Here is a 25,084-nt window from a genome sequence, read left to right as displayed (position 1 = left end):
CTCGAAAGGGAAACAGAGTCATGTGACAGAAGCTTGTATGCGTAACCACGGACGGTTAAGACAGCTGACTCCACTGTGTGACCCTGTCTCTCTTTCTCTATGCACACAGCAGTGTGTACCTGAACACTGATTACCAATATAATTTATTGTTCCTTTAATATGTGAATGCAGAACTGCAGACAGATAATAAGTTCCTAAACTCATCACATGAACCACTGAAAGAACATTTCTCTCATCAAACTCTTGTGTGATCATCACTCTCATTTCCTCAAAACTTCTACTAGTGAAGTTTTGCTTCAGTTAACCGTGTGGTTATAAGTACATCACAGCATCAGCTAAAAGAGCCACTAAGAGCAATTATTATTTTACCCTTGACTTTTTCCCACACTTTTTGTTTCTCAGTGTCACAGTGAAGAAAGCTCTCTTTTGGCTAAAGCTTTAGGTGAATTCCTAATGGTGACTGCTTTCTTAATGGTCCTCTATAAGGCCTGAAACAATTCCCAGAGAGAAAAAAAATCTACAAATAAAAGTAAAAGTTCACCAGGACATGAACATTATCTCAGTTACTGACCCAGAAAATCTACAGATAGAGCTGGATCAGTCAGATGCTATTATTTTTCTCTGTTGGGGCGGAAGAGTTCATTTAGTCCATCACCAAAAGTGGAGTGAAGTGATATACTCAAGAAAAAAGCTTCAGAGTTCATCCTTTAAGCTCCACAGGCTTTTACTCTAGTCAACAAAACATAGAACAAGTCTTTGTATTTTTGTCTTCAAGCCGCGGAGTGCATCATGTTCCATTTAAACCTTTAGTGCAACCTTGTTTCACTTTATAAAGCCTACTGTAAGATATCTGATACACATTTTCTAAGGCCTCTAAATATATCAAAGTGATCAAAACTTTGCTGAAAGAACTATTGTACACAATCTTTTACATGCCATCTGTCATCTGGTTGATAGTTTATACTTTTTAGCAGGTAAAAGGCCTTAGTATAATTGTAAAATCATGCCTCTTGAGGTCGTGGTTCACATTTTGCTTTGAAATCTCTATTGATTTTTAGGATGTAAACAATAATGTGATACATGTTCAGCTTTTGAGAAAATGTCTTTGTTCATCTCTCACCCTGTAATGCAATGCATCATATGTTTTGCCCTTTCACAAAAAAAAAAAAAGCTTTGATAATAAAACTTAGCATTTAAATATCGTTTTAATAAGACATTGGTGAATATAAAGTGACAACTGTAGTATTCTGCCATACTGTTATAAAGATCTTACTGATTTAAATTACAAGCTGATTACAATCAATTTCATCTTATTTTTGGTCGTATAAATATCAGCAATTGCATCAAATTGGACACTTTCACTCAGTTTGGACCTCTAAATAAAATTTAGGAGATATGTCTATATCCTTGAGTATGAGCTCCATTAGTCCTACTATAAGAACCATAAATGACTGAGACATTTTTTTTTTTATAATTTAATATGTCTAGCTTTACAGGGTTATGAGGTTGGAGTGGCCTGCTTTTTATTTTGACCAACTCAGTTTAGTTTAGTTTCTATTAGGCATAACAGGCCTCTGCTGTTTTATTTTTATTTATATTAGATAAGTTATCATTTCTTTGGGACTGGGGTTTGTTGCTCCAATTAGTCAAACAGTAAGGGTTTGTAAGTGCCAACACAGATTTCTAGAGTGCAGGGTAGCTGATACAATGGCAACATATATAACTCACCTTAATTATAACCAATAATATTTATGAATTTAAAATAATTTCAAACAAAAGATTTGAACAAACCCTTGTGATACACAATATTTGCCCAGTTTTGGAACTGGCAGTATATTTTAATCAACAATATCAGGAAAAAAAAGAAAAAGTGCAGAAATTTTACTTTTAGGGGCCCAACAGCACTACTGGGGTAGTTTACCCTTAAAGGATGCATATTAGTACCCTGAAGCAATCATTTTACCTTTAAGGTAGTAATATGTACTCTTCTGGTACAGTGAAAAGGTGCACTCTTTTGTTTTCTAAGAGTGAAGTTAAAGTCTTAGCAGGCTTGACTCACCTTTGAGCTCCACATCAGCATAGTAGTTCCCGCTGACGACTGAATCAGTGCTCGGGGTACTGCAGCGATACAGGCCACTGTCGGTCACAATGACCTTCTTGAATTTGAGTTCAACAGCAGCATCTCCCAGTTTTTTAAAACTGATGTCACCACTGTTAACCCGGTCCTTCACTGACTTGTCAACGAGATTAATGTCAAAGGTGGAGACGATCAAGAGTGGTTTATCCTCTGGAAGGACCAAAGACCACTCAAATTCCTGATCTCGGGGTCCCTGGTAGTCAGACACATCACAGCGAATGGAGACAGCTTGCCCCTCTACATGTACCAGAGGACCAACTGGAACCTTCACCACACGGCCCTCACAGACCAACACTGAGAGAAGAAGAGAAGATATCTCAGGTACACAGTATGTATTAATTAAATACAGGAGCTTGCATTCTGTAATGGACTACTAGGAAAAAAATACTGTTATAGTAACAGTATCAGTACATATGACTCAATATATTTTGTCTTTTTTTTTTTTTCTTGAGAAAGGCTGAAAACACAATGTGTTTTTTTTTTTTTTATAGAGGTACGCTAGCACAAAGATGACCTTAAAGAAATGTGTCTATTTATGGAAATGTTAATTGTAAATAACCATATTAGGTCATGGATGAGTTCAAAGCACACACCATCACACACCATCTCAATCTAATAATGAATAATAACATTTTATTGGGTTGGGAATTAAGTGCTCTGAGACAAATCATATCAGCATGGCAGCTGAAGAGAGAAAAATCACTAACACAGAACAAGCCAAAGAATGAGCTGGAACATTACACTGGGGGAAAGAAGCTGAAGAGAAGAGCAGAGGGACAGAAACCAAAACTGAGAGAAGGTGACATGTAACAGCTTGCCTCTTCATGAGGGAATGGCTGTTTTCATAAGGCGGAAGACCTAATTCAAGGAACAGAAGAATAACGTAGTAGAAACCAAAATACTATGGTAAAATAAATCCTGCTGTGATAGGGTCATGCAACGAGTTTAATATCAACAGTGTTAAAACATGACACAATGAAAGTTGGGAAGTGAGAGCAGATAAGAGCTGATTATATAAACGATAAGGAATGGGAACATGTCAGGGAACATGCTGAAGCACATCACACACACACACACACACACACAAAACGCAATTAAGTCATGCACTATGACAGAAAATTATCTTTTAAAAGGAAGAAAATGCTTCTAGTCTCTTTTGTTGTTGACATCAAAAGTAATGCCTCCCATCAAACTCTACAGAATGTTTTAGTCAAATGCCAACACGGACATGCTATGGCATTCCCTCATCCTCAAAAATCAAGCATGTATACGTTTAGGTTTCGAAGGGACCATATGTCGTTTTTTTTTAAAATGTAAACCTCATTGTGATAAAAATACAAATAAATAAATGAATAAATAAAATAATGAAATATATACATTTGGTGCATTATTAGCTCTTGAGTGCATGCAAAACTACCCATGAACCACTAATATATTCGCTACACATGATTCTTGAAAAACAGGTTTGGGCTATCTGCTTGCAGTAAACATATTTACACCCGAACTAGCCCCTGGATCACTTCACAGCCCTACATTGAGATAATCTCCAGAGGTGAGCATGTACTGAGACCTGGAGAATTCACACTGTACTTCACATACATACAGTAACTGCGCTCTGAAGGTTGGGTTTTACAGCAGGGAGGGAATAAGGCATTGAAACTCAGTCTCATTAACAGAATATTGTTGTAATCGCCTCTCGTTTGACATAAGAATTTGACTGAATCATATGAGGTCGATCTGAAATAGGCTAACGTTACAAGCTGATATGTGACATAAAATAATACAATAAAAAAGAATATTACGAGTTTAGAAAAATACGCAATATTGTAAGTCTAAAGTTTTTCTTGTTGTCTAAATTAATCACATATAAATAGCCTACTTTTCAAACACGCGTTTTATAAAGCAAATCTCTATGTTACCTTGAAACAGGCGTTTCTTGATCAAGATCTAGTCAACTTACCAAGAGCAATAATCAAAATCGCTGGACGGAGTCCCGTCTCTTTATCCATTTTGTTGAGGCGTGTGATTGTCCCACGGGATCGCCTTTGTCATTCAAACCGGGCAGAGATTGTGAAATCCTCCCGTGAGAGCTGCGAACAAACCTCTCCTGGCAATAAAAGTTGAATTAAGTTTTGCGAGCGTCGCGCTGTTTAGTCCTTTAGCGTTGTCAGTGGTGGTAGATCTGCGCATGCTGATTATAAAACTCAGGGCAGAGGGTTTGACTGGCACAGCCGTGTCCGGAAGTGGATGTGTGTGTGTGTGTGTGTGTGTGTGTGTGTGTGTGTGTGTGTGTGTGTGTGTGTGTGTGTGTGTGTGTGTGTGTGAGTGCGGATATTTCCCTCTGTCGGTTAAGGGAGGGGACACGGCCGTGCTGTTCGCCGCAGGTGAAGTACCGCCGCACCCGTTATTCAGCAGCGCTAAGTCGTGTCAGTGCATGGGAAATTACGGGCACTAATTATCTCCCAGAATAACTCAAAACATCCAGAGAGACCCCTAACCACCTGCTTCTAATCCTGACATGTTCCCAGAACGGTGCAGAAATAATTTATGGCAAGAAATCTTCCTTTCACCTCAGAAAGTCATTGCATGTCTGCTCTTCTCATCATACAATGCATGCATATACATTTATGCATAAATACAGTGAAACCCAAAGATTGAAACTTTGAATGAAATAAATGTTTTAGGATTTTTTTTTTTTTTTTTTTTAACAGAAAGGTAATTTATGCTGTAAAATGGTTATGGAATATTTTTTTATTCTGCACTATTTCTAGATCACTTAACATCTAGCCTATCATGTGAACGCTTTGCACCAATATCAGATTTTATTGATTCCAGTAAGGCACAGATGCAATTTCTTCTCAAATCACACAGCATGACGTAATCAACATGTTTACATGTGTTAAACAAAACAAATCATACCAAATTCTAAAATTCCTTAAAAGATTTTTAAATTCTTAAGTTAGTCACTTTCCAGAACCTTCACTCTTTCCGTTCTTGTGGTGGAGCAAGCGTTGAAGCTGATCCGCTGAGAACATTACCAGCAATGTTTAAGAAATACTTGAGGGCACACCTCTGTTTGTGTACTTAAGTAAACTAAAAAGATAAAACATAATAAGTATTCTTGTTTATTTATTTATTTGTTTGTTTATTCATTTTTTTTTCCAGTATGCATTTGATTTCTGCTGTATAGTTTTTATCCAACAACTTGTTCTTGGAACTCAGCATTGCAATGCTGTGAATATTGTATGAAAAACGACAGACTTGTAAGTTGTTTCAGTTAAAATCTACTAAATATACTTAAAATCTACTAGATTATTTAATGATAATAATAATATAATTTGTAATTAATAAAGTTATATTAAAATAGAAAAAAAATCCAAAATGTAAGCGTTATAATGAATGAGGCTCTTGGATCCCATTATGTATGTATATAACCACTGTATATACACAGACAGACAAAAATATATGAAAATATTAAAACATTTGTTTATATGAATATGTTAAATGTTTCAAATACTCAGAATATTCTGGAGAGAGGTCAGGTGATGTAATAAGCATGTGTTAAAGTTCAAAGGTCAGTGTGGTTTTGGTAAGCCACTGTAAGTAACACTTGTGGTCAAGTCGTTGTGCTACTATTTTTACGTGTTGATGCAAAGCATATGGCTGTTGGCTCAGGACCTCAGTTATACTGCAGTGACCTACTGCAACACACACACACACACACACACCCACACGCACACACACACACACACACACACACACACACACACACACACACACACACACACAGCATGACCATAAAGCCAGAAATAATTCGTTAATCACACTCCTTTTCACAGTTCCTACAGACCTTCATTGAGAACAGCTCCTCCCATGTATTAGCGCTTTCAGAACAATCACGGCACACCCTACAGACATGCCTACATAACAAAAGACCAGCTAGCAGGCTCTGTGCTGGATTCACAGCACAGTACTACCCAGATTAACATATGCCAACAAGAATACTACTGTGACAATGACTAATGGCAGTGGACTGTACAGTAAATCAAACTCATGATCTCATCACCAGTAGAGTTTGGTCTATCTTACTCATTTAGGAAATTGACCAATACTAATCAACTCCCTGCATTCAGTCAGTTCCTGTTAGTACATAACAGAGTAGACAGAGTTGAGCAGAACAAAGTAGAGCTGTGCTGTTCTGCCTCATCTTGCAGAAACAAATAAATCAAAAAGTGAGCATGGATAAGCTTGCTCAGCAGGCCAAATATGTGATATCTTTGTTGTGACCTAATGTTATCTTACAATGGAGATGTCACACTGATACACACTGATGTTGCTGAGGAAGGAAGAGAGATAAAGTAGAGAAACTTTTGTGATGTCTGTATCAAATGCAGGCTTAAATAGCGTGAATCCAACATAGATTGACCAAAACCTCCATCTAGTGGTGATAATCTGCAGTATTTTTGGAGGTGGAAGTTGAGTGTGAGAATCTGTCCAGTGTTGAAGGCGTTTGTTAAACTCAATATTTTAGCAGTTACAGTAAAGCTGTACCCTAGCAAGAATTTGTTTCTTTTTTAATAAATGTTTATTTAAGCATAGATATGTTCTTAAGCACCAAATCGGCATATCAGAATGATTTCTAAAAGATTGTGTGACGCTAAAGTCTACGATGACAAAAATTCAGCTCTGACATACAATACTGTGCAAAAGTTAGTATTTTCACCAAAATCATCTTTTGCTGTAGTGTGTCAGTAGGAAATGTCAATTTACATTTCCAAACATTATTTTTGCCATTGATTAAGTAATAAAGACTAAATCCAGAAGAACTGTGGGTCTCCTAGATGCTTCAAGAAACCTACATGCAAGGCTACCTGAAAAAAACAATGCACAAGGGCACCTAGGCCAAAGGTGTGTTTTTATTTTTTTTTAAAAGCATAGTGTGGTCACACCAAATGCTGATTTAATTGAGTTAAGTTAATAGAAGTTAATTAATAAAATCTATTTATGGCATTATTTTAACTGCATCCAAGTGCCTAAAACTTTGCATAGTACTGTAGCTTTGCAGGTTTCTTGAATCATTTTGGAGACATTGCCATAGTTCTTCTGAATTGAGTCTTGTCTTTGAGTGTGTTCTGTTTCTTCATGTTATTGCAGATAGACTGATGATGGTGAGATCCGATCTCTGTGTGGAGCACTGGCTGCTGCCAGACTTCTTGTCCAAACAAAAATCTCACTGAATTATTACATGTAATGGCAAAAATAATGTTTGGAAATGTAAACTGATATTTCCTAATAACAGCAAAATATAGACATAATTGACTTAAAACCATTTTTTTTGTTGTTGATGAAAATACTAGTGGCCTAAGACTTTTGCACAGTACTGTTTAGGCTATATACTGTAAAAAAAAAAAAAAAAAAAAAAAAAAAAAATTTATATATATATATATATATATATATATATATATATATATATATATATATATATGTGTGTGTGTGTGTGTGTGTGTGTGTGTGTGTGTGTGTGTGTGTGTATACACACACACAGGTGCATCTAAAAAAATTGAATATCATGGAAAAGGTCTTCATTTTTTTGTAATTTAGTTGAAAAAAAGCAAATTTCTTATATTTTAGATTCATTACACATAAATTGAAATGTTTGTTAATATTATTATTATTATTATTATTATTATTATTATTATTGTGATGGTTACTACTTACAGCTTAGGAAAATTTTAAATTCAGTATCTCAAAGAAAAAAAAATGGAATATTCCATTTTAACCTTGATTAGTTAGATCGATTTTTAATTACTGGGTACCTTTTGAGCTAGTTTAGAACATGCAACCTCAATTATGGGAAAGAGTACTGACTTGACAGTTGTCCAGAAGACAATCATCAACACCCTCCACAAGGGTAAGCCACAGAAGGTCATTGCTGAAAGGACTGACTGTTCACAGAGTGCTCTATCACAATATATTCATAGAAATTTAACTGGAAGAAAAAAGTGTGGTAGGAAAAGGTGCACAAGCAACAGGGATGACCACAGCCTTGTGAAGATTGTCAGGGAAAGCTGATTCAAGAACTTGGGAGAGCTTTACAAGGAGTGGACTGACACCGGAGTAAGCGCATCAAGAGTCACCACACTCAGACGTCTTCAGGAAAAGGGCTACAGCTGTCACATTCCTAGAACCAAGCCACTCCTGAACCTGAAAAAACAAACAAACAAACGAACAAAAACAAAAAAACATCAGTAGCATCTCACCTGGGGTAGACTGGAGCAAGACTGTAGAGGCTGTAAGTCCAGTGTGAAGTTTCTGAAGTCAGAGATGATTTGGGGTGCTGTGACATCTGCTGGTGTTACTCCATTGTGCTTTATCAAGTCCAAAGTCAATGCAACCGTCTACCAGGAGATTTTGTAGCACTTTATGCTTCCAACTGCTGACAAGCTTTATGGAGATGCTGATTTCATTTTGCAACAGGACTTTAGCACCTTCCCACAGCACTAAAATCACTTCCAAGTGGTTTGCTGACCATGATTTTACTGTGCTTGATTGGCTAGCCAACTCACCTGCCCTGAACCTCACAGATAATCTATGGGGTATTGTGAAGAGGAAGATAAGTGACATCTGACAAACGATACAGAGGAGCTGAAGGCAGCTATCAAAGCAACCTGGGCTTTAATAACACATCAGCAGTGCCACAGGCTGATTGCCTGCGTGCCATGCCACATTGAAGCAGTAATTCATGAAAGAGGAGCCCCAACAAAGTATTGAGTGCATAATTAAACCTGCTTTGGAGATCTTGAACATTTTTCTATTTCAAATCTTTTTTTGATTGATAATAATATTGATAAATCACATTTTTTAAGATACTGATTTTTTTTATTTTCCTAAGCTTTCCTAATCAGATACTAGTACTTAATTATTAGATACTATTACTTATTCATCAGATACTATTACTTATTCATCAGATACTATTACTTATTCATCAGATACTATTACTTATTCATTAGATACTATTACTTATTTATTAGATACTAGTACTTATTCATTAGATACTTATTAATGAGGTACTAGTAATTATTCATTAGATATTACTTATTAATTAAATACTAGTACTTATTTGATACTAGTACTTATTTATTAAATGCTATTATTTATTTATTAGATACTAGTACTTGTTCAATAGATACTAGAACTTATTTCAATAGTGACTAGTAACTATTATTTTGTAAAAAAAATTTTGTTACACTTTTGCCATTGACTTCTAAGGGGATCCGTCATTAAGATATCAATTATTCCATTTTGACTAGTATTCCACTAGTGACTTGTACTTCATTTTTATGACCTAGTATATTACCTGTGGTATTGCAGCTGGGCCGCCAATTACTATTAAAATAAATTATAATATTGTTAATAAAATCAATAATATAAATCATAACATAATATCATCATTTCATATAAATATTTAAATAACAAAATAAATATTAAACTGTTACTATGCTTCAACTATTCAAGCTCGCTGATTGATTTAAGAATAGAAACTACCAATTTATAAAAAATATTTTGGAAACGGCCTGCAAACAGTTAAATCTGATTTCACTTTCAGATAATAAAATGGAGAGAAGAATAAATTAAATGGTTAAAAACATTTGAGAGAGTCCCTTTTATGCCCTACAGTTGGATGAATTGACCGATATAGCAAACCTTTCCAACCTCATTGCTAATATTTACATAACAGAGAATTACAAGAGGATTTCCTTTTCTGTAAGTCGCAGACTCAATCAACTCAATCAACTGCCGAAGTCATATTTGATATTTTAAATGCATTTATTGTTTCAAATGGAATAGATAGGTCTAAATGTGTGGGTCTGAGCACAGACAGAACAAGAGTGATGTTGTGGGATCATAACTTCTGAGTACTCAGTTATTTACCTAACAAATAGTGGGGACAGTTAACATTTTTGTAGTGGGACACGGAAACATATGTGTTTGGTGGTGTGGGCTGCGAATTGAAAAAGGTTGGGAACTATTGACCTAGTAGTTACTCATCAGATACTAGTACATATAAATAAATAAATAAATAAATAAATAGACACTAGTACTTATTCATTAATTACTAGTACTTATTCAATAGTTACTAGTGCTTACCGTAATTCCTAAAATAAAAACCGGTAGTCAAATAAACGCCAGGCCTCTGATAGTATCCGGGGGTGTGGTCAACATGGACAGATAAAGGCCAGTCTTAAATAAAGGCCGGGGGAAAATTTGTGTGGATAATATCTTAAGTGCCTTTCATATTATGTCCATTCAAGTTCGTCGTAGTGTACAGGTGTCAATAGATGGCAGTAGCAACATTGGATTTACTGTACGGGTCTCATTTAGTGCCAGTGATGGACTTTTCAACAACTTTGAAGGACGAACTTGAGGAGCATGGTACCTCATTATTAAACCGTTTCATTTATCAAGTTAAGCTGGGACGATGTTATTTGTAAGCAATTTTGTTCGAATTTTGCTTGCAGCTGAATGTTATTGGATACCAGCAGTTGACTGTGCTGTCAGTACTTTTGTCTTTTGACTTTAATCAAAGTTACGGTATCCAGAGTAGCATAACTTCATATATGTTGTTGTTGTTTTCATACCGTTTTTTTCATCAAACATCAATTTTTTTTTTTTGGTCATGTTCATGCTGGTTATAGATACCGTCTGTAACGTTAATCAGATACTGGTGTGCTGCAAACCAGCAATGTGTTTTACATAGCTACCGTTTGCTCTTATTGTGATCTACCAGCAATACTGTAGTACCTGTATTTGAAATAAACACTCTGTACATTTACAGGGTTCAAACTGACACAATGGTGGTGTTTGATTACTGTAATTCTGACCCTGTCAGCATTCGACCTCCTGTAGTTTTTTCTCAATTCAATTCAATTCAAGTTTATTTGTATAGCGCTTTTTACAAAATAAATCGTTACAAAGCAACTTTACAGAAAATTATGTTTCTACAATATTTAGTAGTAGCTAGTAGTTTGTGCACATTTGACAGGATTTTAGAAAAAATAATAATAATAATACAAGACGTAGTCAGCTAGACGATGAACTATCAATATTATTAAGTTATTATATGATTCAGTCACACATTTAGCAATAATTGTTAGTTCTGTTGGTTGATTCAAGGTTAGCATCATCTGGGGTCCTCTGAGGGTCAGCATCATCTCTTCTCAGGTGTTCTGGATCCAGACTGGAGCTTGTTTAAATCCTAGTTACCACGGGATGTAAATCCCGTGGCGAAACATAGAAACAAAATACAGACATCATTAGCATAGCTGCTGATCCAACAAAGTAAAATTAGTTTAACCCAAGCTAATGAATAAAAATGCAACTTTGAACAGATGCAACTACACTCACAATTAAAAAGAAACATTATTCGAATGCTTGGCGAAAGAGATTGACTGTAGAGGAAGTAACAGTACATCCGTCTAGTTGCAGATTGTAATCTACAAGATTCTGTGTAGTGTTTTTTGGTCCAATAATTAATATCTCTGTCTTATCCGAATTTAATTGGAGAAAATTGTGTGTCATCCAATCTTTTACATTTTTAACACACTCTGTTAGCTTAGATAATTGGGAAGTTTCATCTGGTCTCGTTGAGATATATAGCTGAGTATCATCAGCATAACAGTGGAAGCTAATTCCGTATTTTCTAATAATATTACCAAGGGGCAACATATATATTGAAAATAGAAGGGGACCTAGGACGGATCCTTGTGGCACTCCATATTTTACTGATGATAAATGAGATGACTCCCCATTTAAGTAAACAAAATGGTAGCGATCGGACAGGTAGGATCTAAACCATCTTAGAGCCTGCCCTTGAATACCTGTATAGTTTTGTAATCGATCTATGAGTATGTCATGATCTATGGTGTCGAACGCAGCACTAAGATCAAGTAAGACTAGAAATGAGATGCAGCCTTGGTCTGACGCAAGGAGCAGGTCATTTGTAATTTTAACAAGTGCAGTTTCTGTGCTATGGTGGGGCCTAAAACCTGACTGAAATTCTTCATACATATCATTTTTATGCAGGAAGGTGCTCAATTGAGCAGACACAACTTTCTCTAAAATTTTAGACATAAATGGAAGATTTGAAATAGGCCTATAATTTGCCAGTACACTAGGATCTAGTTTTGGTTTCTTAATAAGAGGCTTGATAACCGCCAGCTTGAATGGTTTTGGGACGTGTCCTAAAGTTAACGACGAGTTTATGATATTGAGAAGCGTTTCTTCTGCTACAGGTAACAGCTCTTTCAGTAATTTTGAGGGTACAGGATCTAATAAACATGTTGTTGGTTTAGAGACAGTGATAAGTTTATTTAGCTCTTCCTGTCCTACGGTTGTAAAGCGCTGCAGTTTATCTTTGGGTGCGATGGATGAAACTGAAGTGTTAGACGCTGTAGAATCTACATTCGCTATTGTATTTCTAATGTTATCTATTTTATCAGTGAAGAAATTCATAAAGTCATTACTATTTAACGTTGGTGGAATATTTGAATCAGGTGGCATCTGGTAATTTGTTAACTTAGCCACTGTGCTAAATAAAAACCTAGGATTGTTTTGGTTATTTTCAATGAGTTTGTGTATATGCTCTGCCCTAGCAGTTTTTAGAGCCTGTCTATAGCTGGACATACTGTTTTTCCATGCAATTCTAAAAACTTCTAAGTTAGTTTTTCTCCATTTGCGTTCAAGACTACGAGTTAATTTCTTGAGAGAGTGAGTATTACTGTTATACCATGGTACAGTACGTTTTTCTCTAACTTTTTTCAATTTGATTGGGGCAACAGCTTCTAATGTATTAGAGAAAATAGTGCCCATGTTGTCAGTAATTTCGTCTAATTCGTGTGTATTTTTGGGTACAATTAGCAGTTGAGATAGATCAGGCAGGTTATTTGCGAATCTTTCTTTGGTGGCTGGAACAATAGTTCTGCCCAGACGGTAACGCTGCGACATATAGTTAATATCAGTTATACGCAGCATGCACGATACAAGGAAATGGTCTGTAATATCATCACTTTGAGGTACAATATCTATAGCAGTAAGATCGATTCCATGCGATATAATTAAATCTAGTGTATGATTAAAACGATGAGTGGGCCCGGTGACATTTTGCTTGACTCCAAAGGAGTTTATTAGGTCAGTAAACGCAAGTCCTAATGTATCATTTGCATTATCAACGTGAATATTAAAATCTCCCATGATTAGCGCCTTATCAACTGTAACTAGAAGGTCTGAGAGGAAATCTGCAAATTCTTTCAGGAATTCTGTATACGGCCCTGGTGGTCTATACACAGTAGCCAGAGCAAGAGATACATTAGATTTCTTTTGCATGTCTGACAGTGTAACATTTAGCAGAAGTATTTCAAAAGAGTTAAACCTGTATCCTGTTTTCTGGGTAACATTGAGAATATCACTATATATTGTTGCAACACCCCCGCCACGACCAGTCTGACGGGGCTCATGCTTATAACAGTAGTTTGGTGGAGTAGACTCATTTAGACCAAAATAATCATTTGGTTTTAGCCAGGTTTCAGTCAAGCAGAGTAAATCAAAACTATTATCTGTGATCATTTCATTTACAATAACTGCTTTTGGTGCGAGTGATCTAATATTTATGAGCCCAAACTTTAAAAATTGTTTTTGTTCATTTACTTTACATTTTTCTGGTTTAATTACGATAAGATTTTTTCTAGATCCTACATTATATTTATATTTTGACCTCACTATTCGGGGAACAGACACAGTCTTAATAGGTTTTACAGCGCAAGTACCTTTAGCATTTAAGCGGTTAGAACAAAACTCATCATAATGGTTATTTGAGAATTGTCTTACTAGTCACATGGAGCGAAGTGTCCTGGAGATGTTGTCAGAGAGCAGCTCCGCTCCGACTCTGCTGGGGTGTAATCCATCAGCGCGAAACAGTCTAGGACGCTCCCAGAAAAGATTCCAGTTATTAACAAATAGCAGTTTCTGTTCTTTACACCATGACAACAACCATTCATTTAAAGCAAAAAGTCTACTGAACCTTTCGTGTCCTCGTCGATACGTGGGCAGTGGTCCTGACACGACGATCGTCGCCGCGGGCGTCGTGCTGCGAACCGTCTCGATCAGGCTCCTGAAGTCCCTCTTCAGCGTCTCCGTCTGCCGCAGCGTGGTGTCGTTAACCCCGGCGTGAAGCACGACCACTCTGGGGCTCTCGCCGTCCTTCAGGATCGCGGGTATCTGCGCAGAAACATCGAGAACACGAGCACCAGGCAAACAATGAGTGTGCACTTTACCTTCGGCTAACGTAGCACTTACGTGTCGGACGATGGAGTCTCCGATGATCACAGCGTCGCGTCCTGTCTCGCGGAGGGGAGCGAAGCGGTTCTGGATGGAGAGCTCGAAGGCAGGAGGGGGAGAAGTAGTCGCCCGGGACCCGGCTCGCGTCCTCCGCTGTGGATGCACCCAGGGTCCGTGGTGTCCCGGCGTCGCAGTGAAGGACATCTGGGAAGATCGCGTCCTGGGTGCACCGGGCCTGCGCAGAGAAACACACGGAGTAGACGTGGTGGGACTGTTAACAGCACGGTGTATACTTACCCCGGACTTGTGAGCGTCAGCCCGGGATGATTCCAGCGCGGCTCTCCGCTCTCTCAGCTGGGCCTGCTTCTGTTCCAGGTCGCGAATCTGCTTCCCCACGGCCTCGAGCTCGAGCTGCACAGAGTGGAGACATTCATCCGCCATTAAAGCAAGTAACAGTGAGTACAGCAGTGGTAATGTGTGAGAATAGAGTATTAGCAATGTAAGCGCAGTTAGCAGCAAACACGCTTGCTGATGCTAACTGGCTAAAAGCTAATAGCGGACCCGGGAGATCAAAATAAAACTAGTGATAGCGAGGCGCTCTGATTGTTTTTGTTGTAGAATACAATAGAGGATATATTCACGCGTTATATAAACGGAAACAATGATGTATAAAATTGATTTTTAAGTTAAAAATAGTCAATGAAAAGAATATAGTGACGGAGCTCAAACGCAGTACAGCCTGAGGGTGAATAAACTTTTTCTCCATGCCTCTAGAGGTCCCCTATGTTCCCTTTTGCCTTAATTATTCCTAGTTTACCCTTGTTAGCATTATCCAGGTCACCTGTGCCTTGTTTCTCTTAGAGTATTTTAGCTGAGTTTTTCCCACAGTGCTAAAAGTAATTTTGTAATTACAAAAGATACTTGTGTCTAATAAATAAGTACTAGTACCTAATCAGTAACTACTAGTATATAGGTACTAGTAAGAATAAGTGCTAGTATCTAATGAATGCTTACTAGTAAAACTCCTCTAAGGAATGGATTCCAGACGTTCCACTGGCCCCCAACCCAGGGGAGAGGCCGTGCGGGGAGGGGGGATGATGGGGTTCCAGGTCCATGTGCTGGAGGGGGACCTGGGGACTGAGGCAGAGCCGGTGGGGTGGGAACCCAGGGCAGGACCAGGATCCTGAGCGGACACCGCCACCTCTGGTGCTTTCTGAGCATCCACTGCCGCCTCTGCGACTCGTGAGCGGCACCAGCCGCCTCCTCGGAGGACTCGACAGAGGCACCCGCCGCCTCCTCGGGGGACTCGACAGCAGCACCCGCGGACTCTTGAGCAGGGAACTCATGAGCATGCTAATTTCACTTGTTCCCACACTCCTCGTACCACTGGGAGGGGTGGAGGCACTGGTCTCCTTATATCAAAATAATTGAAATTTGATCTTCAGCCATCACCTACAGGTAATGGTTCATTTAAATTGCATGCCATTACTGTAACCCACCCTGTTAAAATCCACTTTGTGGTCGTTTATCGTCCCCCAGGTCAATTGGAAAACTTCTTGGAGGAGTTGGATGTGCTGTTAAAAAAAACTTTCCTGAAGATGTTACTCCTCTGGTACTGCTTGGTGACTTCAACATCCACCTAGATAAACCCCAGGCTGCTGACTTCAAAACTCTGCTTGCCTCATTTGATCTCAAGCAAGTGTCTACTACAGCGACTCACAAATCAGGCAACCAACTGGACCTCATCTACACGCGCTGTTGCTCTGTGGACAACTGTTCAGTTGCTCCACTGCACACCTCAGACCACTTCCTCATTACTGCTAACCTAGCACTTACTCCTGTAGCAGCACACGCTCCAACACAGGTCACCTTTCGACAGAACCTACGCTCACTCTCTCCATCTCGCCTATCTTCAGTGGTTTCATCCTTGCTTCCTGCACTCTCTCAGTTTTCAGCTCTGGACACGAACAGTGCTACTGACACTCTTTGCACCACTTTAGCCTCTTGCTTGGACAACTTTTGCCCATTGTTGTCTAGACCAGCACGCACCAACCCATCTGCCCCTGGCTGTCCGAGGTTCTCTGTGAACATCGCTCTAAACTCAGGGCTGAAGAAAGGAAATGGCATAAATCAAGAAACTCTACTGACCTCAGTGTGTATCAGTCTCTCCTCTCTTCCTTCTCTGCAAATGTCTTCACTGCTAAGACATCCTAATACCACAACAAAATTAACAGCTGTTGTGATTCTCAGACACTCTTCAAAACTTTCTCTTCTCTTCTAAACCCACCTCCACCACCTCCTCCATCGACTCTCACAGTTGATGACTTTGCAGTTTTCTTCACAAATAAGACAAGATCCATCAGTAACCAATTCTCTACACCACAGACTGAGGATAACTTCACAATGAATGATGCACACTCTGTCTCCTCCTTCTCTCTACTCTCAGAGATGGACGTTTCCAAACTTATCCTGTCCAATCATCCTACTACTTGTCCACTTGATCCGATCCCCACTCACCTCCTTCAAGCGATATCTTCTTCAGTCATACCTTCACTTACTCACATTATTAACTCCTCTCTTCACTCTGGAACATTTCCCTCAGCATTTAAGCAGGCTCGGGTAAGCCCACTGCTTAAGAAACCATCTCTAAATCCAGCACTTCTAGAAAACTACAGTCCGGTGTCCCTTCTGCCATTCATTGCAAAGACACTTGAGTGAGCTGTGTTCAACCAGCTTTCTATGTGCCTTGTACAGAACAACCTCCTGGACAGCAACAAATCTGTCTTCAAAAGTGGCAACTCAACTGAGACTGCCATGCTCTCAGTTACTGAAGCCCTGCGACTGGCAAGGGCAGCTTCAAAAACCTCAGTACTCATCTTACTGGACCTGTCCGCTGCTTTTGACACTGTTAATCACCAGATTCTCCTGTCCACCCTCAGAAAGATGGGCATCTCTGGAACCACACTCCTGTGGTTTAAGTCCTACCTCTCCAATAGATCCTTCAGCGTGTCTTGGAGGGGTGATGTTTCGAAGTCAAAACAACTTTTTACTGGGGTTCCTCAAGGCTCAGTACTTGGACCACTTCTCTTCTCCATCTACATGATGTCATTAGGATCTGTCATTCAGAAGCATGGCTTTTCTTTTCACTGCTTTTGCTGATGACACCCAATTCCACTTCTCATTCCGACCAGATGACACGACGGCTGCTCGCATTTCAGCCTGTCAGCTTGTCTGAGTGACATTTCTAGCTGGATGAATGACCTTCACCTTCAGCTCAACCTTACGAAGAACTCCTGCTGATTCCAACTAAACCATTGTTTCATCACAACTTCTCTATACAGCTGGGTTCGTCAACCATAACTCCTTCCAGGACAGCCAGAAATCTAGGAGTTGCAATGGATCATCAATTAAGCTTCACCGACCACATTGCTACAACGACCCGGTCCTGCATATTTGCTCTGTACAACATTAGGAAGATTAGACCCTTCCTGTCATAGCAAGCCACCCATTTTCTTGTCCAAGCTCTTGTTCTCTCCAGACTAGATTATTGTAATGCTCTGCTGGCGGGCCTTCCTGCATGTACTATCAAGCCACTGCAATTGATCCAGAATACAGCAGCGAGGGTTGTCTTCAATGAGCCAAAAAAAGCTCACATTACTCCTTTCCTCATCAGGTTACACTGGCTACCAGTAGGCGCTTGCATCAAATTCAAGTTACTAATGCTTGCCTACAAGACGATCACTGGCACGGCACCAACATACCTAAACTCACTGGTTAAATCTTATGTGCCCTCCGGAAGTTTGAGCTCAGCAAGTGAACGACGCCTTGTGGTGCCAACCCAAAAAAGTTCTAAATCCCTCCCACAGACCTTTTCCTGGACTGTGCCCCGCTGGTGGAATGACCTCCCAATCTCAATTCGTGCAGCCGAGTCTTTACTCATTTTCAAGAAACATCTGAAGATTCATCTTTTTTGCCAGCACTTAACCAAACCTTATATTCAGTTATGAAGGCTATATCGATTAGCAGAGCATTTTAAACTTAATTCTTATAAAAATAACCGAGATTGTCACACCACCATGTCTGTCCAGCAGAGGGAAACAGCGAGCACAAGGCCTTCCACAGCATCCTCCTGATTTCCTGCTTATAATTAGCTCAATGCTATCAGCTGTGTCTGGCTTATTAGAGTGACGTGCATTCTTAATGGGATATATCGCCCTCCAAAGGGCACTTTGGTGTGAAAACAATCATGTCCAGCATATTGAAGGGTCATTCCAAACTGAAGTGCTCAAAACTGGTCACTTTAAAGGGCCCTACGGAATGAAGGATTTCAAAGGTTACAACTGATGGATAATTTGGACCTCCCATGATACTTTGCGCAGATTCTTTGCATGATGACAGCACCTTTGTGTGGGCACATGATGATGACGCAACTTCAAAAAACAGTTGTTTGGTCCCCTTCACCCTTCAACCCTTCAAAGCTCTCACTCCGGATTAGGGCACAGAGATCAGCCCTTCTGAGTGGAATGCAGGGTGAGTGTGTGAGTGTGTGTATGTGTGTAACTTTGCTCAGTCTTGAAGTTCTTTTGTCTAAGCAAATTTTGATAAATGCATCTCTTGGGACTTGGGACCCATGCTTGGAATATTTAGAAGGAGTTTACCCAGATCTTTTTGACCTTGATATTTGGCAACTATTCTTCGTTTTTGGACTTTTTGCCGGCAAGTCACTGAGGATCTGTTCCTTTCTCAGTCCAGCTTTTGATGCTTGATTTGTTATGCTTTTTCAACAAGTATTTTAAGTAAAGACTCTCTGTTTTCCTCAAATTGCAAATTTCAGTACACAGTGCCCCATAGCGTAGTGGTTAGTGCTCTGATCTTCCAGCTATGCACTCTGGGTTCAAGGCCCTGTTGTGACAAAGATGAGTAGTCTATGGGTGCTTCTCAATATCCCTCCTCATCTCCTTGTTCCTCCATCCTATGACCCGGAAACTGATCGAGCACAGCCTTGAAGGACATCTCAATTGTCTAATTGCACCGCAAGGATCGAGGAGGCTTCATGAGGAGCAATGAGTGAGGATACCAGGTGTATCCTATGTGCAAGTCTTTTATCGACTTAACGTGACACACGTATAAATTCTTCTCCTCCTTCACATCTGTTGTAATAAATTTGATTTATATTTTACCTTTTTACTTCAAATACACCATGCATGTCATGAATTTCAAACAGGGCATCTTGCTTTATTAACATTTATTTTGAATGTCTTAATTAACAAACTTTAACAACATAAGGGCAGAACCCTTAAATCACATCTGATGACACTTTGAAGTAATGCTGAAGGGAGCGAGGATAAATCATTTCACTTGATTCAAGTCCTCCATCCTTATGTCTTTTCCTTGCGTCATTCCCTCGCATCCTGAAGAGGTAGAGCTAAGACACGAGGAAAGGAAGCGAGGAAAGGAAATGAGGATGCACAAATAAGAATTGAGAAGCACCCTATATCTGCCAGCAAGTGACAAAATGATGGATGACTGTGACCTTTGACTTAATAATTATTTACATGTGCCCTTTGACATTATAATAATTTCTATATGCGAAACCCGGTGCACGTGAAATTCATCCGTCACCCTTTGAGCTCTGGGGGATGAAATGTGTTGTTTGTTCAGTGACCAAGTGATGAATGAGATCCCTGAAGAATGTGATTGTAGATTTTATGGACTGTTCCCATATCCGGACTCATCTGTGGACACATCTGTGTGATACGTGACTGTTGTATTAGTTTGGAGTCTTTAATGCTTGCATTCTCTCTCTGTACTGGTCTGCTCATCTCTAATGATTGTACATTTAATCGTTTACCATCTTTGGGTATCAACAGCTCCTTTGAATCTCATTCAGTTACTGTTACCTACCCTCTTAAAATACATTTTGTTGTTGAAACATCACTTACCCCTCCACATGTCATCTTTCAACGTAACCTATGCACACTTTCACCCTCCCGCCTATTTGCAATCGTTTCATCTTCACTTCCTTCCCCTAAACTGTTTGCATCTTTGGTTGGTAACAGTACTACTCATACTTTCCGCTCCACTCTTACATCTTGTTTAGACACTGTTTGCCCCTTATCTTCCAGGCCAGCCCATAACACGCCTTCTGCCCCTTGGTTATCTGATGTTCTACGCGAACACCATTCTAAGCTTAGAGCTGCTGAAAGGGTGTGGTGCAAATCCAAAAATACTACTGACCTTTATGTGTATCAGTCACTCCTATCATCCTTCTCCGCTAATGTGTCCACTGCTAAAATGACATACTACCATAACAAAATTTACAATTAGTCTAACTCTTGCATGCTTTTTAAAACATTTTCCTCACTTAGTCCTCCTCCTCCCCCTCCTGCTTCATCTCTAATAGCTGACGACTTTGCCACATCAGTGCACAATTTTCAACACCACAATCAGTCAAGCTCATATCAACAGCAAACATACACTCATTTACATCCTTCCCTTCACTCTCTGAGGCAGAAGTCTCAAAACTCATCCTTTCTAATCACCCTACTACTTGCCCGCTTGATCCTATTCCATCTCATCTCCTTCAAGCCATTTCTCCTGCAGCTGTACCTGCACTCACTCACATCATCAACACATCCCTCCACACTGGTAATTTTACTTCATCATTTAGACAGGCTCGTATAGCTCCACTACTTAAGAAACCCACCCTCAACCCATCTCTTTTTAGAGAACTACAGTCCAGTTTCCCTTCTTCCTTTCATTGCAAAAACACTTGAACAAGCTGTGTTCAACCAAGTCTCTACATTTCTCACACACAACAACCTCCTTGACAGCAACCAATCTGGCTTCAGAAGTGGACATTCAACTGAGACTGCCTCGCTCTCAGTTGTTGAATCTCTAAGACTGGCAAGAGCAGAATCCAAATCTAAAGTAATTATCCTGCTTGATCTCTCCGCTGATTTTGACACGGTGTGGCTGGGGAGGCGTGGTTCAGGGAGGTCTGCGACGGGAGAGAGAGTGAAGAGATGAGCGGTGGTAAGTGGTACAAGTGACAAAAAACAAGTAACACCTGGTTCTTGTTATAGTGATTGGCGTGGGGAAGCGCTATTTAAGCTGCCCGAGGATCGGCAGAGAGAGAGAGAGACCTGAGGACTCGGGGAAGGACGCAGCAGCAGCAGCATTGAAGCACGAGAGTGAATCCTTAGTGGCGAGTGAACGTGAATGTTTATGCGCATGTGGCAGGACTTTGTTTTCTGGTTCATTTTCCTTTTAAGTAATAAAATCTTTCTCGAGCCTCAGTACGCCAACCCTGGTCTGCTTCCTTCACATGCGAAGAAAAAGTGAACCAACAAAAACTATCAACCCTACTGGCAAAAGGCATCTCAGGAACCACACTTTAATGGTTTTAGTCTTACCTATCAGATAGGTTCTTTAAAGTATCTTGGAGAGGTGAGGTGTCCAAGTCACAACATCTAACTACTGGGGTGCCTCAGGGCTCAGTTCTTGGACCACTTCTCTTCTCGGTCTTCATGGCATCATTAGGTTCTGTCATTCAGAAACATGGCTTTTCATACCACTGCTATGCTGATGACACTCAACTCTACCTCTCATTCCATCCTGATGGTCCGACGGTAGCTATTCCCATCTCAGCTTGTCTAACAGACATTTCTTGCTGGATGATGGACCATCAACTTCAACTCAACATTGCAAAGACAGAACTGCTTGAGTCTCCAGCAAACCCATCGTTTCATCACAATTTCACCATCAAGTTAGGCACATCAACCATAACTCCTTCAAAAACAGCTAGAAGCTGTAACGGAAACAGGTCAATTTAGCTCAAAGGGAATCATTTAAGATTTTAAAGGGAATTTGAACAGAATCACTGTTTCACGGCTGGTCACTGAGACGCCCTGCGATTCACTGAACGAGCCGTTTAACATCAAATCTGCGCTGGATATTATTTTCCAAACTATAGTGTAAACACTATCAATTAGCACAGTAACAAGATCGGCAGTTTAAGACATTAACTTGTAAGCACAAAACACAAGATACTTCTCTTTTCAATATGAATAAGGCTTTATTAGATAAATCTACGACATTTAAACTAATCTAAAACATAAACGCACTCAATAACACATTCACACAAGTTGCAGGAAGATCGAAAGTTAGGGAAAGATGAGTTTAAGAGAATGGAAATATGGAATCCCAAGTTTACAGCAATACGTTAAATTGCATAGACATGAACAACCATCAATCACGTAATTAGCCCTTGCATTGAGTTCCTCAATGAGGTTAAAATTATATTAGATACACCAGTAAAGGTCACAGTCTGGAGGTTACTTGCGTCTCCTGTGAAAAGTTGTCGCTGATTGGCTGGAAGTTCAGTAGTCGTTGAGGTGACGTCTTGGGAAGCCCGTGGTTGTTGGGCGTTGGCTGAAGATGGAGTTGTGTGGCTAGTTGAAGTTGAAACGAGTACCCGAGGTCAGGCGTCGGAGGCTCGACGTTACAAAACTTAACTCAAAACACAAACTCTCAAACGGAAAAGAAAAGAAATAAAGTTTGACGAGACAAGGTGGTGTTTCTTCTCGTCGTGACTAAGAAGCACGCTGGAACCACGCTTAAAGAACAGTGATAACAAACAGCATGGCTAAAAGCTAAAGCTAGGTAGCAATGCTACAAGCTAAAAGCTAAGAGCAGGCATGACTAGTAGCAGAAGCAAAGCTAACAATTAAAAGCAGGATTTTATGGTGTCCTAAGTATTTAAACTGGCCTGTTGGCCACACCTCAAATGTTGTCTTGACCAATCAGATATTGTCTTGGCTCGGGGGTATCATAAATCATATGTTTATCTTACCAAGCATGTGGTCCGAATTTTCCCACTCTTGCAGGGTCTAATTTTGGGCATGATTTCTATAACCAGGTTACGATATATTTGACAAATAAATGATTGTCTGGTCTAATTCAAGCAAGCAGATTCAATCACACACATACCAAACATAATTATGAATCCTTAAGCTATCCCATAGTTATTAAAAGACATACACAATAAGTGATTATAACATGATAGTCAAATGTGTGGGTTACATATAAATGAATATGGAGTGAAGCGATGGACTGATTCATTTATAAGTCTTTTTGAGTTCATTCTGGTCCATATATATGTACAAAAGACAGTTTCTTTGCCATTCTCTTGACAAAAACTTCTTTGGAGACCAGAGGTTCAAAGCCCTTCCCCCTTAGGAATTTCAGTCTGGTTCTGCTGGGTGGGGGAAGTCAATGGAACTTGTCCAGTACTCTCATGGGTTTTCATGTGATGTCCAGCGTTGGATTTCAACTACGAACAACAAATTTGACAATCTCTTCTGCAAATTAAAATTGTCAATAATTGTTCTAGTGGTGTTAATGTTGAAAGCTGTTTTGTGAAAGAGTTGGTTGGTCATCTTGCTTGGTTCTTGTGACACTAGAACTGATTTATGACTTCCTGAGGAATTCGGCTCCGTGTTTCAAACACAGCTTTGATAGACTCTTTAATTTGTCTGGTTCGACTCATTTCTGTTACAAAGCCTTGGAGTTATGATTGGTGATCAGCTGACTTTCTCAGACCACATTGATAAAACTGTCCGATCCTGCAGATTTGTTTTATTCAACATCAAGAAGATCAAGCCCTTTCTTTCGGAACATGCTACACAACTCCTTGTTCAAGCTCTTGTTCTGTCCAGGCTGGACTATTGCAATGCCCTCTTGGCAGGTCTTCCAGACAGTTCTATCAAACCTTTACAATTAATCCAGAACGCGGCAGCAAGATGAATTTTTAATGAGCCAAAAAGAATACACATCACACCTCTGTTTATTAATTTGCACTGGCTTCCAATAGCTGCTCGCATAAAATTCAAGGCATTAATTTTTGCCTACAAATCTACCACTGGCTCTGCACCCATTTACTTAAATTTGTTTAGGTGATAAAACCAAACCTCTCCAATCCGGCTTTGTTTGTACCATGATGTTGTTCATCATGCATCAGTGCAGTCACAAGTGAAACTTGTTAAGTTATAATGAAAATATATAGTGACAGAGACTCAAACATGTAAGTTCAGATTTTTATTTTTTTAAATCACGCAATCTTTTGATACTACAGCTTATTTATATTTCATTATCTGTATACATTAATATTTATTTAAAATAAACGATTTACAATAACTGTTAAACTAAACTTGCTTGTTTGTTAAAGATAAATAATAATAATATGAATCACAACAATTATATAAATCATAAAAAGACTCAGTAATTATAATTTAAAGCCAGAATTTATCTTTTTTTTTTTTTTTAGCATTAGTGACCTATAATTAAGTAGTGTTCCTGTGGCTCAATTGGTAGAGCATTGCATTAGCAGCACAATGTTGTGGGTACTATTCCCAAGGAGCACAAGTTGGGTAACAAATTTTAGCCTGAATGCACTGTAAGTATCTTTGGATAAAAGTGTCTGCTAAATGCATAAATAAAAATTATAATAAAAAAATATTTTGGAGCAAGATAAACTGGAGTGACTTTGTGTCAAACATGTGTCACTTCTCTCACATCTGATTGGTCCAACTTCAGTTTGAGATATCTAATCCA

At 39.2% G+C, this 25,084-nt stretch overlaps 3 protein-coding genes across 6 annotated transcripts in view; 1 reads left to right on the top strand and 2 right to left on the bottom strand.

The window, feature by feature from the left end:
- The window catches only part of LOC128019534 (prostaglandin F2 receptor negative regulator-like), a 28,761-nt gene extending 24,360 nt beyond the window's left edge, over positions 1–4,401 (bottom strand). Inside the window, exons 1-2 of the mRNA XM_052605579.1 lie at positions 4,098–4,401; positions 2,060–2,431 (exon numbers count right to left, since the gene is read on the bottom strand). Coding sequence (XP_052461539.1) covers positions 2,060–2,431; positions 4,098–4,146 — 421 coding nt within the window. The 5' untranslated portion in view covers positions 4,147–4,401. The remainder of the gene's footprint in view (positions 1–2,059; positions 2,432–4,097) is intronic.
- The window catches only part of LOC128019539 (CD48 antigen-like), a 49,084-nt gene continuing 26,319 nt past the window's right edge, over positions 2,320–25,084 (top strand). Inside the window, exons 1-2 of the mRNA XM_052605585.1 lie at positions 2,320–2,458; positions 3,601–3,689. The gene's annotated coding sequence lies outside the window, so the exon portion shown is untranslated. The remainder of the gene's footprint in view (positions 2,459–3,600; positions 3,690–25,084) is intronic.
- On the bottom strand, positions 11,079–15,204 carry LOC128019540 (uncharacterized). Of its 4 annotated transcripts, XM_052605589.1 has the most exons (3): positions 14,768–15,204; positions 14,489–14,705; positions 12,540–14,410 (listed from the first exon to the last, which is right to left on the bottom strand). In XM_052605589.1, exons 1-3 carry the CDS (start codon positions 14,909–14,911, stop codon positions 14,349–14,351), a joined length of 423 nt encoding a protein of 140 aa, XP_052461549.1. In that variant the 5' UTR covers positions 14,912–15,204; the 3' UTR covers positions 12,540–14,348. The 4 variants fall into 4 exon arrangements, with proteins under 4 accessions (XP_052461547.1, XP_052461546.1, XP_052461549.1 ...); XM_052605587.1 differs by lacking the exon at positions 14,768–15,204 and adding an exon at positions 11,079–11,364 and having other exon boundaries at positions 14,021–14,749; XM_052605586.1 differs by lacking the exon at positions 14,768–15,204 and adding an exon at positions 11,080–11,393 and having other exon boundaries at positions 14,021–14,749.

Source organism: Carassius gibelio, chromosome A9 (assembly GCF_023724105.1).
Source record: "Carassius gibelio isolate Cgi1373 ecotype wild population from Czech Republic chromosome A9, carGib1.2-hapl.c, whole genome shotgun sequence".
NCBI lineage: Eukaryota > Metazoa > Chordata > Actinopteri > Cypriniformes > Cyprinidae > Carassius > Carassius gibelio.
The sequence above is the reverse complement of the archived record's forward strand: the minus strand, read 5'-3'. Positions and strand labels throughout refer to the sequence as shown.

Excerpts from the sequence above, each read along its gene's own strand:
- LOC128019540 (XM_052605587.1), bottom strand. The coding sequence starts at position 14,674 with ATGTCCTTCACTGCGACGCCGGGACACCACGGACCCTGGGTGCATCCA.